The sequence below is a fragment of the Pecten maximus genome, chromosome 1 (assembly GCF_902652985.1).
Source record: "Pecten maximus chromosome 1, xPecMax1.1, whole genome shotgun sequence".
NCBI classification, from domain to species: Eukaryota; Metazoa; Mollusca; class Bivalvia; order Pectinida; family Pectinidae; genus Pecten; species Pecten maximus.
Genome location: NC_047015.1, coordinates 34183593 through 34198476, shown reverse-complemented (window position 1 = coordinate 34198476; position 14884 = coordinate 34183593). Strand labels below are relative to the sequence as shown.

Genomic DNA, 14884 nt, shown 5'->3' with positions numbered 1-14884 from the left:
AATATTTTCTAAACGTCTGACCAATTTGAAATTAAGAACAACAATGAATGAAATGTCAAATAAAATAAAGCATTCAACAGATTAAATTTCACTTCACTAGAAAAAAGGAATATCCTGGACCGTTTGGGAAATTTTGACCCATAGCTTGAATAACATGCTAATTTGCGTCTTCCTCGTCACGTGAAAGTGCCTGATTTCTGATATAAAATAAAGTATTTTCTAAACGTCTGACCGATTTAAAATTAAGAACAACAATGTATGAAATGTCACATAAAATAAAGCATTCAACAGATTATATTTGACTTCACCAGAAAAAAGGAGTATCCTGGACCGTTTTGGTAATTTTGACCCACTGCACGATACGAGTTTTTGTATCTTTGTATATCGACCTTAATTTGAAGACAAATTTACCTCTCATAACATCAATGAAATAACTCAAACTTTACACCGATTTGTTAAATGATACCAAACCAGATATCAAACGTGTGGCTTGCGTTTAATGTCGGTCTATTTCGCCATAATATAGGCTTTAAATCCCAGTGTGTTTCGAAACGCTACGAGGCGATGCAGCCAATATGGCGGCGAATTCGGTGTCACCTGGGTTTCAGAACGAGGCACTCGGATACTTCCGGGCATGGGTGATATTTGGTAAGATATATATACACATACCCGACGCTACGTTTTCATTTGATCTCGGATTTTGTCACACGCAACATCGCTTTTGCAGACACTGTCATGACACGACGGCGATGTGTCATTACACTTATGTTAATAGTTGTCTTTATCAATGAAGTGATACCCAGATTTTGCCGAAAATACGCCGAGCAAGTACTTTTGGTATCAATGGATGGATTCAGATACGACTACCCAGATAAAGCGAAGACACCTAATTTTGACAAAATGGAACGGAATGGCGTGAGGGCGGAATACATCAACAGTACGTTTACCACAAAGACTCTCCCTTCACACTACAGCATGGCGACAGGTAATTACAATAAGTAGGGAAAATGTCTACCAAATGTCCTCTTAATCTGGTATGTCGTGGAATACATTACAGCATTTTAAAGACAATAAACGTTACTTCAGGTATATTGGGAGTCTTGCGCGGAGACGGAAATGCAGACATTAGAGAGTTCATACAGGCATGAACGCTCAAACATTATATATTGCATAGGGTAGAATGGGTTCACTGGTGTGTGTGTGTGCTGTCGACGATATGGTCGAGTACTGCTTACTTAAAGTACTATTCATAGCTACGATCGTATTCAGATCGTTAAATTCATTTCGGTTTTTATTAGTTTTCACCAGAACAGTGCACTACACAAATATGTGTATACAGACACATCACCTTCGCTGACAGCGTTTGTGGTGTCGGGCTTTGACATTACATTTATATTACATTTTATCGAATTGCATTCATCTATAATTGAACATGTATCCATGACTCTCACAGAAAGTTTATCTAAAACTGTCCTGTTACGTGTATTCAAGTCACAATATGTTTATCTATGACTCTCACCCACCTTTACAAAACAGTCTATATGTTTATATTTGGCTTCCACATACCTTTACAAAACAGTCCATATGTTTATATTTGGCTAGAAAGGTCTAATGTACACCTTGATAAAACCTTAATGCAACATGAATTTATTAGTAGATCATAGAGTATGATAACTTAGCTACTTTTCTTCATAAGTAACGAACGTTCAGGCTTTTTATGTTCTTACATATATTATGGATGCATGCATTGCTCTTTTCATTCACTTTAAAGCGTATGGATGCGTATCTATTTAATGGTCCCTCCTTTAGCAACTTGTTTTATGATGTCTTATTATTTATAGGTTTATATGAAGAAAGCCACGGCATAATAGCAAACGAAATGCATGACCCAGAATTCAATGAAGACTTTTGTATACAGTCGTTTCCAGACTCAAAATGGTGGGCTCAAGGGGAACCGATCTGGATAACGGCCCGAAGATATGGCCTGACGTCTGGGACAATACACTGGCCAGGGGGATACATAGAAATGGAAGGAATGAGCGCAAACAAAATTCACAAATATAACAAATCTGTTCCATTCGAGCATCGTGTAGATATGGCAATAGAGATGCTTGCAAAAGACAAATTCAACTTCGTCTGTGTTTATTTTCACGAACCGGACAATACAGGACATGATTTTGGTCCGGAATCAGCTGAGCTATCCAAAATGGTGGAGGAAATGGACTCGCTTCTCGGTAAATTACTCGTTAAATTAGACGAGTATGGACTTACAAATTCTGTAAATCTAATTGTAGCCAGTGACCATGGGATGACAGCAACAGATTATGATAACAAACTTATTAATATTTATGATGTAGTGGATCGAAACCTGATTAAAACTACATTAGAAATTGGTGCCATTATGCAAGTGGTAACTGTAGAAGGGCAAGAGAATTCTGTCGTCAGCGCCATCAATAGAAATCCAAACTTGAAAGCCTACAGGAAGGACGACATACCGGAAGTGTGGCATTATAAAAACAACCGAAGGGTCACGCCAGTGTTGGTGGTAGCCAACGAAGGATGGACGATCACACACGTAAGATTAATTATTAATGTTTCATCATCATCATCATCATCATCATCATCATCTGAAGCAAAAGCAGAAACAGAAGACGTTTACTTTTTAAAGGTTGATGACTGAATTATTGAGACAATCCAAGCCTTAATATACACTTTGACAACATTTTGAATATGGAGGAACATGTAATCACTATTGTTACATTAGGTGTATCCGGCGGTTCATCGCCACATATACAAGTATGACATTGGTGCATTCACTTCTCAGTAAGGCTATGGTAATGCTTTGCTCTTTGGTGTGTCTGATGCAATAATTTGCCACCAGGGAGCACAGCACACCAGTGTTTTATTCAGATATCGGTTTTTGAGATTATTTTTTCAAGATTTTGATGTTCACACATAAGGCAATAAATGGGACAGTTCCTGTGTATTTATAGGAACTTGCCATCCTATACTAGTTGTCACGGTCAATGCGATCGGAGACAGAAACCTTGTTAAGCTTTCCAAACTGTTATACTAGGACTTACGGTAGCAGGTCCTTACAACTTACCATCTGCTACATGTAACAGAAAGACGGACTATCCTGTTTATGTCTGTTAGACTCCCACACATACACCCTGTACGAAGTAACTAGTTTCTCGCATAGATATGATATATATATATATTTTGTAACCCTAAAATATTATCGTATCATATATTGTTAAGCGCATTAAAGTAATTTTGCAATTAGACAGTGCGCTGTACAAATGTTGTATATTATTACTATTATTTTTTACGATATATCCCATTTTCTTGAAAATCTAAATATTCACCAATTTCTATATTAGTTTTAAGACGTGATTGCATATTGATTTATTCAACAGGACACACAGTTGACCAGACAAACACCAAGGACGGGAGAACATGGATATGACAATAGCCTCATGACAATGCAGCCAATATTTTACGCCATGGGTCCAAATTTTCGGAAAGGATTTTCAGCGCCACCCTTCAAATTAATCGACATCTACCCTATGATATGTGAACTACTCGCCATACCGCCTTCCCCTAATAATGGTACACTGGACAATACGGCCAACTTCCTGTGGCCACTACACAATGATCTGCCACTGTGTAATGGGTTAAACTTTGGGGTAATACATAATTCGCCATGACGTAATGTAATTTAGTTTAGAAAAGAAAAAAATACTAATGGTGCTGATGACTAAACGAGAGTATTGGAGTTATCAAGTGACATTTTGTATGTTTGTAAATTGTGGGATCTTATCTTATCTTTTCTTTCTTAACAACTTCCTTCTTCCTTATGTGTCCCTTGACAATGTATCTCCGTAGGCCTTTAGTTGAGCGTTCGCCCCTGTGAGTAAGGCTGTGGGCTCTGTCCTCTGGCTAGGACATACCAGAGTCTGTATAAATGATAGTTGCTACTTCTGCTTAGCGCTCAGCATTTTGGTAGTTGGACGATTGGTTTGACCGTTGTCAGTATAATGTGACCGGTTTAGGTGCCCTGATGGGTGTCTTCGGCAGTATGCTTCAGTGAGGTAGCACTATAAATCAGCAAACAATCCGGACTACCACAAGGAGACTTAACACGAACATACCGCAGTCTCCCAGAACACACCTACGCACTCGCCACACGCATGCATGTTGCACGCACGGGAGACCTTCCTTAAATAACCTTAGCTACATTGGTACAGTCATTGTTTGCATTACTGTTAGAAGCATTTATCTTTAATTGATAAATATGTCAAATACGTATATTTGAACAAATAGTATTGTAACTATTTCTTATCAGAAGGACTACCGTAATAAAAAGACAAGCTGTTGGTACTATATTTGTTACCGTGGCTATACGGCGCACCGTAGTTCCATTTAGTAGCTGGCGAATCTTTAAAAATTATCATAGCAGTGAAAATAATTTATTACATATTAATATGTTAATTAAAATACGCTTACGGTGGTATGATAGTAATCTGATAACCCGTATTTCTGTACTAGTCAAGAGTTACAATATGTATGATATACAAAATGTTATCAAGTGTTGGGAAACAACAATCACCAACAATATACATGTTTATGCCAGACATGTTACTGGTCAACAGGATAAAAATAGAATGAAGTAAGTCATATCATCGATAATTCAATGTCTCGTTCCGCACGGTTTCGCCATGATCGATTAGAGACACAATTCTACATTGTCGTCACCATCCTATAGACTAGGCACGCTCGGCTGTGTTAGATAATGAAATCGCTTCGCTCCGCTAAACGACAAAAATAAAATAAACATGTGTTGCATAACGTGCAGACAGCTGACTGGTGTGGGATACAAGTTTAGGGTAGACCTAGGGTTACAGTCCAACAGACAACAGGTAATTTCGCAGCATCTACACTTCAATACAATTTGTTCCTTAAGCCATTGTTAAACGCCAAATAATAAGTGTTCAAGGAATCGGACCCTGGTTATAGGAACATGTAAAGATATATATTGCAAGCCAAGTTGTGTATTATTCACGGAGCAAGATTGATCCAGGAATTTTCCAAAATTATATCAGATATCTTATATAATTATATAAATATCCTACAGTATATCTTTTATTAAATATCTTATTCATTATATAAGATATCTCATAAACTTTCAATAAGATAACTTATAAACGAATTATATAAGACATATATCTAATATTCTTTACAATAATAGATAATTGATAAAGGAGATATCTTTTAGCAACAAGGCATCTTATATAATTGGTTAAATACTGGATCAGCATTGCTCCGTGAATAAATGACAACTTGGCTTGTCGTACAACCAATGTTCTCTTGCATGTGTATCGGGTAAAGCTCCATATTCTAGAACGGAGATTCTCCGCCACCCCATAGATAATGCACGTGTTTGCAATAACACAATGGTGTGACGTCGGCAATTCAATCACCGTGATAAGGGACACGTTTTATATAATAGTACAGGAGGAACGGGATAAGAGACAAAACACATTCACCCTCTTGGGAGTAAGACCATCGAGGTAATATCATTAAGAGTTGTCACATTCACCCTCTTGGGTGTAAGACCATCGGGGTAAGATCATTAAGAGTTGTTACATTCACCCTCTTGGGAGTAAGACCATCGAGGTAAGATCATTAAGAGTTGTCATATTCACTCTCTTGGGAGAAAGACCATCGAGGTAATATCATTAAGAGTTGTCACATTCACCCTCTTGGGAGTAAGACCATCGGGGTAAGATCATTAAGAGACGTCACATTCACCCTCTTGGGAGTAAGACCATCGGGGTAAGATCATTAAGAGACGTCACATTCACCCTCTTGGGTGTAAGACCATCGGGGTAAGATCATTAAGAGTTGTTACATTCACCCTCTTGGGAGTAAGACCATCGAGGTAATATCATAAAGAGTTGTCACATTCACCCTCTTGGGAGTAAGACCATCGAGGTAAGATCATTAAGAGTTCTCACATTCACCCTCTTGGGAGTAAGACCGTCGCGGTAAGATCATTAAGAGTTGTCACATATACAGTAATAACCTCATATCATGTTTAACATCCAATTATATTTTAAAACATCATTAGATACTATTATGGTGATTTCATTAAGCTAACCATATTTGAACAACTGACTCTAATGATTGGAGAAAAACAATCTCCCCCTACCTTGAGGGTGTGACAGAGAAATCTCCAGCACACCCAGTGGTATAGTCTTGGTTGCCTAAGCCAAAGCCAGGAATGGACTATAATTATTGGAGAAAAGCAGGAATGTCATGTCTAAGATATATGCCCATCTCTTTCTGTCCATTATATGGACACCGAGATGGGCCAGTAATATTTCCCTTGTACTCGTTTCAGTGCTGAGTGTCAAACAAGGGGCATCAACTACCAGTTTAAATACTTTGATGTCACTGGCGGTTTTGGGGAAGAACTATATGACCATCCCCATACGGGCGAACGCTCAACCAAATGCCAAAAATAGATAATACCGAAATCAAAACGAATCCTTAGTTCTAACTCAAAATGGACAAAACGACGGCAAAATACGAACAAATGGTACATAGAGAATAAGATCAGGTTTTCACAATCTAATTAAAATATATATGGCCATTCTCCCTTTGTTACATAAACTTGGAAGTGGATTTCGCATGTGCGATATAGCATAGCAAGAGTGCATGGCTTGCATAATCTGTCAATCTGTTTCAAGTCATTTCGTCCAACGAAGCATATAAATATATATACATGCTGTACCGAAATGGTTAGCTTTAGATGCATGATGTGACAAATTGGTGAGATCAATGACATAGAAAAATTGACCTGAAAGTGAAATATTGAGATAACAAAGGTCACCAGAACGTGACTCCTTATGCGATGTCGTTAGATGTCCATGTAACGTAGTGATAATGACCATCTAGATTTTAATCAGATTGAAGTTTTCCGGGAGGTTTAGCGACTTCTACTTCTAAGTTAATTCACGTCCTCAAAATGAGAACAAGGGTGGTGATAACAGACCCACCACATAATTATATCAATGAGTGTCAAACACGCCTGACTTCGTATCCACAAGGAAATAGATTACTTACCAATAAAATCAAGATGTCAAGCCAAATGTTGATAATTTATTCCATCAGCGGTCGACATCTGTCATGGAGGAAACAAGTCCTTGAATATTTAATCAATTGGGAGATGTAAACACTGTATGCAGGGAAGACAGGAATGTTACTACATGTATCTAGAAATGGAACGTTATCATTTAAGAAATTGAAATCGTCTTGCTAATCATACAGCTTGGAGGTGAGCTGTCCCTGCTGGTTATGTTGTAAATAAAGATCAAGATAAGGGTTGATATTGAAGAATATGTAGTGAATTTATTTCAAACTCTGCATGGTATGTATCCGATCCACATAATCAATAAAGATTTTGGTAGTTAAAAACAACACATATAGTCAATATGTCTACAGGTGAAATTTAAAGACTTTGCAAGGGCTCTTTTAACTGCTGTGATAAGCTCTCCAATGAAATCAGCCTTGCGTGGACACAAAAACAAGTCGGTCTTGAGAGGGAAACAATTTGCTCGTCTGCATATTGGGTATGCCGATTGTCTTTTGGAAGATATTGTCACCAAAGTGAAGATCAGATATTCAATCATTCTCATGATTCGTTAGGCAGTTGCAATGGAGGCATTGAGCTCTTCAATATCAGATTACCGTGGAATAAATGGAGATAACACTCAACAGGTTCAATTCTACTGAACCAAGAAAAATAATGCAGCTTTATTTGCAATTTGCTCGCGTTTCCTCAAGAATTATTGGATAAATTAGTAGCCATACAGGGCGTTGATTACTGCCAATGCTTTGTCAAGGCAACATGAAAGGTCATGTCAAAGATTAGCGTTATATCAGTAGAGAAGTTCAGCGTTTAGATTAGCGTTATTTATCAGTAGAGAAGTTCAGCGTTAAGATTAGCGATATTTATCAGTAGAGAAGTTCAGCGTTTAGATCAGCGTTATTTATCAGTAGAGAAGTTCAGCGTTAAGATCAGCGTTATATCAGTAGAGAAGTTCAGCGTTTAGATTAGCGTTATATCAGAAGAGAAGTTCAGCGTTTAAAAAAGCGTTATATCAGTAGAGAAGTTCAGCACTTAGATCAGCGTTGTAACAGTAGAGAAGTTCAGCGTTTAGATTAGCGTTATATCAGTAGAGAAATTCAGCACTTAGATCAGCGTTATATCAGTAGAGAAGTTCAGCACTTAGATTAGCGTTATATATCAGTAGAGAAGTTCAGCGTTTAGATCAGCGTTATATCAGTAGAGAAAGTTCAGCGTTTAGATTTGCGTTATATATCAGTAGAGAAGTCCAGCGTTTAGATCAGCGCGTTGTAACAGTAGAGAAGTCCAGCGTTTAAATAAGCGTTATATCAGTAGAGAAGTCCAGCGTTTAAATAAGCGTTATATCAGTAGAGAAGTCCAGCGTTTAGATAAGTGTTATATCAGTAGAGAAGGGTGAAGATCCGCGTTAAGATAAGCGTTATATATCAGTAGAGAAGTTTGGCATTTAGATTAGCGTTGTAACAGTATAGAAAGTTTCATGAACAGCTAGGGCTGTTTTGGTGCATTGGTTGATTTTTACAACATTTGATTGGTAAACATTTGTCCCTGACAGATTCCACTATGCATGTACAATATCATCTTTCGTTGACGTGATGTGACGTCCGAATTATGTTTTTAATCTAAACAAAGTCGAAAGCGTTTTGCGAAGTACATGCAGATCTAGCTAGGTCTACTGTTTACGCGTAAACTTTAGATTATTGATCTAATTTAGGAAAGAAATGAAAATAGAGTTATTTATCAATAAATAATCATTTTTTTTGGTATATATCTGTTCATCGAAGACATTTTGGAGATACATTTGTATGAAGATGTAGGCCCTAGTATATATTATAGTTCTCTTTTCATATATGTGTAGCGGAACTGGACCGGGTCGATCATCGGCGGACCAGGTAGCTCAATCGGTAGAGCATCCGGCTAGTGTTCGGAGGTCCCGGGTTCAAACCCCGGTCTGGCCGTGCATTTTTCCACTCCTACTACATTTGGTGCCTGTGACCAAACCTTGTTTCAAGTGAGGTGAATACTTGACAATCGATCGGCATCAGACAGCTGATAAAATGCCCTCAATGGGACATGTAAATAGATATTAAAATGTTTTGTTGCATATTGCAATAGGGGCGTGTGATATAAACATGTGCATTACTGTATATCAATATTTTAAATTTTATTCAGAATCCGGACCCCTACTACCCACGATAAAGCTACTTTCGATTTGACAGGATCCGGAAGTATGTGTCTAAGTTTCAAGTCGGTAGACACTTGCTGAGTTGTAGTTCACAGACCGGCCGGCGTAATAATGGCTCACTTCGTGAAGACATGTATTCGTAATTTTTCCACGTCTGTAGTGCGTGAGCAAGCTATAAAATGTGTGACAGTGATAGGAGGTGGACAGATGGGAGCTGGTATTGCACAGGTAACTGGAAAGTTGATGTTTTCTTTCGAGCAAGCGGAAGGTTGGCCGACAATATTAGCCAACCTGAGAGTGACCTTTGACCAGGACAACCGATATCAGCAGTCTAGTTAATCTACAAGTTTTGACAACCTATCATCTCATGTATTTATTTCTTCATAAAAGACATTGAGCAACTTGAACATGAATCTCAGCATATTAATTATCTGAAAGTGAAACATATTTCGTAATTTAATTGGAATTGCTCCTCACCTGACCAGTGTCGCAACATGTTTTTTACTACTCCTATAACATAAGAGGCCGCTGACCGGGTGACCCTAAAATACGCCATAGGGAAATATAACGTTACGCCATAGGGGTTTGCGCACGCCATAGCAAAATGTAACCGATATATACACAAAATAACATGTTTTTTTTCGTTGATATACCTCTTTTACAGGTTCTGATAGTTTCATTTAAAAAAAATGTGTACTTTGTAAGAAAATCGGTCTTATTTGCGTAGCCAGTTTGAAGCACTTTAAACTACCTGAAATCGCGATAGACAAAAATTATCGATTTTCTTACAAAATACACATTTTTATTTAATGAAACTTTACTATATCATGTATAATACACATACAATTTGAAAAATTCTTTGATTTTGCAGAAATAACTCTTGAATTTTGCTATGACGTGCATAAACATGTATGGCGTATTTTAGTGTAAAGTGCCTCAAACTGACTGTGGGGATATAAATTCCATGAATTTGCTTGTTAGTGACAAATTCTGAGTTACTAGACCTTAAAACACACAGATATTCAACATTTTGATGGATAGATGTCTATTGTTGAAGAGCACTTCAAATAAGCAAATAAAAAAAACAAATCTTATTTTGATTTACAGGTTGCAGCAACTACAGGGCATCAAGTAGTAATTGTGGACCAATCAGAGGATATTCTCAATAAGTCTAAGGCTTCAATTCACAAAAGCCTGCAGAGGGTAGCCAAGAAAAAGTTTGCTGAAGATGCCAAAGTTTGTGCTACATGTTTTTCATTCAAATTATTTTGTATTGTTTTTGACTTAGATTTTTAAGTTCATTTGTACTGTTTAATGAAATAGGTTTTCAAATGATGCAAAATTCAAGATAAACATGCATGGTCATGCCCATATATAGTGTATTTAAGTTAAAGAATTTAAGCGCTAATGTTATCTTATTAAAAATACTACAGAAAAAAAATAAGCTTCTGAATGATGTAAATTTTTCTATTCTGTAAAAGCATCTTGAAAATCTAATAAAGGTATTTTATTAAATAGAGAAATTTTCTAATTTCCCTTTTGTTAAGGGTGGAGAAGCATTTATATCCGAAGCCATTGACAGAGTCAGTATCCAGACAGATGCCTCGAATGCTGTGGGCAATGCAGATCTCGTTATAGAGGCCATTGTGGAAAATCTAGATGTGAAGAAGCAACTGTTTACAATTCTGGATAAGGCAGCCCCTCAGTAAGTACTCAATGTTACCTACAATATATCATTATATTACAAATAATTGTTACAGAATTCAATCAGTACTGGTTATTCCAAGTTTCACCACAATTACCTGCTACATTGTATTACTTGTAAGCCCATGACTAATATCTATTGCAGCTCAATAAAATTGCCAACAAATGCTCCTAATTTGAGTCAAGTTTTTAATATATTTTGCCTATTACAAAAAATCTTTGCGCCTGTAGGCACCTACCTATACATTACTGATATACCCACAATTACTCTCAGTTGACCTGGACATGGAAAAAAATGAAAGCAAAACTGAACACAACAGGTTAAATGAAAATATAACTTGTTTGGTTTCTCAAAAAAAAATGTTTTTTTTGTTTTAATGTTTCTGTACTGTTATACCATTTAAAACATTCCTGATATAGTGTTTCAGCTGTCTGATTTTGTGTTACATACAGACACACCATATTTACCAGCAATACATCCTCCTTGCCCATCAAGGATATAGCAGAGTCCACACAGAGAATGGACAGATTTGGTGGTCTCCATTTCTTCAATCCCGTCCCTGTAATGAAGTTACTTGAGGTATTTGGCTATAAAATAATCTAATTTATAACAACTTGCATCTACTGTTGTTTGTCTTTATTTTACATTTGAAATAAAAGAGTAACATAAATTAATGAGAGTTTAAACCCATTTGCTTCCACTCATTCCAGGCTATATGTACATGTATATAGGGAGTGGGAGTCTTCAAAATCAAAGAAAGATTGATGACCCATTTACCTTTTAGACAATAATTAAGTTAGTTCTGCTTGGGAGCCTCCTTCAGATAAGTGGGTAAGCTTAAATATTATTTTCTTTTCCAGGTTATCAGAATTCCCCAAACCAGTGATGAAACATTTGATAAACTACTGGCCTTTGGAAAATCTATGCAGAAAGCAACTGTAAATTGCAAGGTATAATCTTTATATGGTGGTTTTATGATAAATGGAATGTTTAGAACTTAATAAACATGAATGTTTGAGTATGTTTCATGTGTCACGGCACTGTGTTTTTATTTTGCCATTTAACACTCTTTTATGATTTTTTTTTACATATTAAATTGTTTAACTAGGACACCCCAGGATTCATTGTGAATAGACTGCTGGTACCATATATGGTGGAAGCAGTTCGACTCGTAGAGAGAGGTGAGATGTGTTCTTCAGCAGTGTACTCATGAGGGCTTTAAATTGGTGTTGATTATTTACAATTTTACCAGTCAAATAAAATTCTCCTCTTAAGATGAAGAGTCTATTTCCAAGTGTTAACGGAAGACCTGATACTGAACACAACATTTCATCAAAGACAAACTTTAGAATATTGACTTCAAAGCACAATGACTAATTAGGTGCTAATACAAGTTTTCAATCAATACAGATGTATATGAAAATTTCTAATTGTGTCTGGATGAGTATTAAAAATACCTATAAGAAGGATAGTAGGAATTACCTATACAACGTAATAACAACATTTAATAATTTAGTAAAAGGATGTCTATTAAATAATGAATATTACTGCATCTACCATACATACATCAGTATACTGTGTGAAAAACTCATGAACGTAAGGGAAAACTTTAGGGAAATCAAAATAGTCCAAAATCCAGTTTGAAATTCTAATCCTTTTAATTTGAACGATAACAATTTTGTGGTAAAGCTTTTAAAGAATTCACTCCACCCTGCCCAGCTGTTAATTGGTGTAGTTTATTTACTTCCATAAGTTATTTTTATCTCTATTCCTTAAACCTAATTGCTGCAACTACTGGTCATCCTTTCTCTACCATTAGGCGATGCTACCACAAAAGATGTAGACACTGCTATGAAATTGGGTGCAGGATATCCCATGGGACCATTTGAGTTGTGTGACTATGTAGGGTTGGATACCATGAAGTTTATTATGGATGGTAAGTAGTTTGATAAAATCTTTACTCATCTGCACTCTGGCCCAGGAGCCACACAGCTGTCCATATTCTAAACATTCTTAACAATCACAAATTTTTCATCAAACTTGATTTCTCTGTACTATATACCAGTAAACTTGATTTCTCTGAACTATATACCGGTAAACTTGATTTCTCTGTACTATATACCGGTAAACTTGATTTCTCTGTACTATATACCGGTAAACTTGATTTCTCTGTACTATATACCGGTAAACTTGATTTCTCTGAACTATAGAAAATAACTTTATATCTTTGTACTATATAAACTTGATTTAGCCATAATATATAAACTTATCTCTCTTTACTCTATAAACTTTTCATATCTGTACTATATTCTGTACTAGTCTATATAAACTTGATTTAGTCGTAATATATAAACTCATCTCTCTGTACTTTATATATCTGTACTATATTAACTTGATTTAGCCATAATATATAAACTTATCTCTCTTTACTTTATAAACTTTTTATATCTGTACTATATAAACTTGATTTAGTCATAATATATAAACTTGATATCTCTGTACTGTATTTACGTGAACTTACCTGGTACATGGTAGATTTTTTTTTTTTTTTTTTTGCAATTATGTTTGAATTTCTGAAGTAAAAAGAATAACAGTTCTTTTCCATCGTTTAAATGCAATCAATTATCATTTGTTTAAGATATGAGATTTAAAGTGAATTATGCAGATTCACATATCTCATAAAATGCAATATAATTTTTTATTGTATCAAATTAACAGGTTGGTGTGAGAAATACCCTGAAAATCCTCTTTTTCAACCAAGTGATATGCTGAACAAGCTGGTCGATGAAGGAAAAGTTGGAGTAAAAGCAGGAGAGGGTTTCTATTCCTACAAGAAGTGATCATCACCATATTCAGTGCTTTAATTTGCAGTTTTCAACAGTCTTTGTGTGACCAAACTTGTATATTGCATTGTGAAAGACGGATATGCAGTGACAGAAAATATATATACCAGGTATATTGGAACTGTAACAAGCGTTTTCTTTTGAATAGAGATAACTTTTTATAAACAAAATAACAAAGCAGAAATCACTTTTAGTGAAATTACAAGCAATGTATTATAATTTTTGTATGGAAGATTTTCTACAATGAAGACAGCTTTCTATTGTTAATGTCTTTTACACCTCAGAGAACTTTCAATGAAGCCATAGTCCTACTGGTACATACAGAATGTACTTTATTGGACAAAATAACACATTAATTAATGTTTTCCATCATACTTTTTTATCGATTTGTAAAGAGTTATATGTAATTTTTCATGATGGTTGAATTTGATTTTGCAATGTTAATAAATAATCTAAACAGTTTTTTGAGTTAAACTACCTTTTTCTTTGAAGTTGTTAATTTCTGAGATATGTTGGCGGTTGTATTATTTTGATTCAAATCGCCCTGCGTCTGTGGTCCATTGTCCGTCTGTCCATCCCTCCCTCCGTAAACAATTCTCATCACTATTTCTAAGAAAGTACTAAAGGGATCTTTCTCAGATTTATATGTATGTTCCCATTGGTCCGTAGTTGTCCATATTGCATTTTGGGACCGATCGGAAAACAACATGGTCAACAGGCAGCCATCTTGAATTTTGACAATTGAAACTTCATTTAACAATTTCTTAATTTCTCTAAATGGCCATTATGGGTCTTTCTCAAATTTGAATGTAGAATTTGGATTTTGACAATTGCAGGTTGCTCCTGATATATAGTGAGATATAAAATTATCAAATGCTGTGGTGAAAGAAGGGAAAAGAAGAGAAAAGATCAATCTTTCATTTGACCGATATGGACCATTCAATGGTGCATGCCAAGATCCCTCTGGGATCTCATTTATACATAACAAAGAATACAAG

At 35.9% G+C, this 14884-nt stretch overlaps 2 protein-coding genes across 2 annotated transcripts; both read left to right on the top strand.

Annotated features, from left to right (window-relative positions):
- The first annotated feature begins 686 nt into the window (after positions 1-686).
- Positions 687-4015, top strand: LOC117331305 (ectonucleotide pyrophosphatase/phosphodiesterase family member 5-like). The gene is made up of 3 exons (XM_033889976.1): positions 687-985; positions 1842-2575; positions 3420-4015. The coding sequence occupies exons 1-3, from the start codon at positions 736-738 to the stop codon at positions 3708-3710; spliced, it is 1275 nt and encodes a 424-aa protein (XP_033745867.1). The 5' UTR covers positions 687-735; the 3' UTR covers positions 3711-4015.
- Positions 4016-9304: 5289 nt separating this feature from the next.
- On the top strand, positions 9305-14348 carry LOC117331315 (hydroxyacyl-coenzyme A dehydrogenase, mitochondrial-like). The gene is made up of 8 exons (XM_033889987.1): positions 9305-9566; positions 10446-10574; positions 10886-11043; positions 11496-11622; positions 11904-11993; positions 12152-12224; positions 12863-12979; positions 13762-14348. The coding sequence occupies exons 1-8, from the start codon at positions 9450-9452 to the stop codon at positions 13881-13883; spliced, it is 933 nt and encodes a 310-aa protein (XP_033745878.1). The 5' UTR covers positions 9305-9449; the 3' UTR covers positions 13884-14348.
- Positions 14349-14884: the final 536 nt, after the last annotated feature.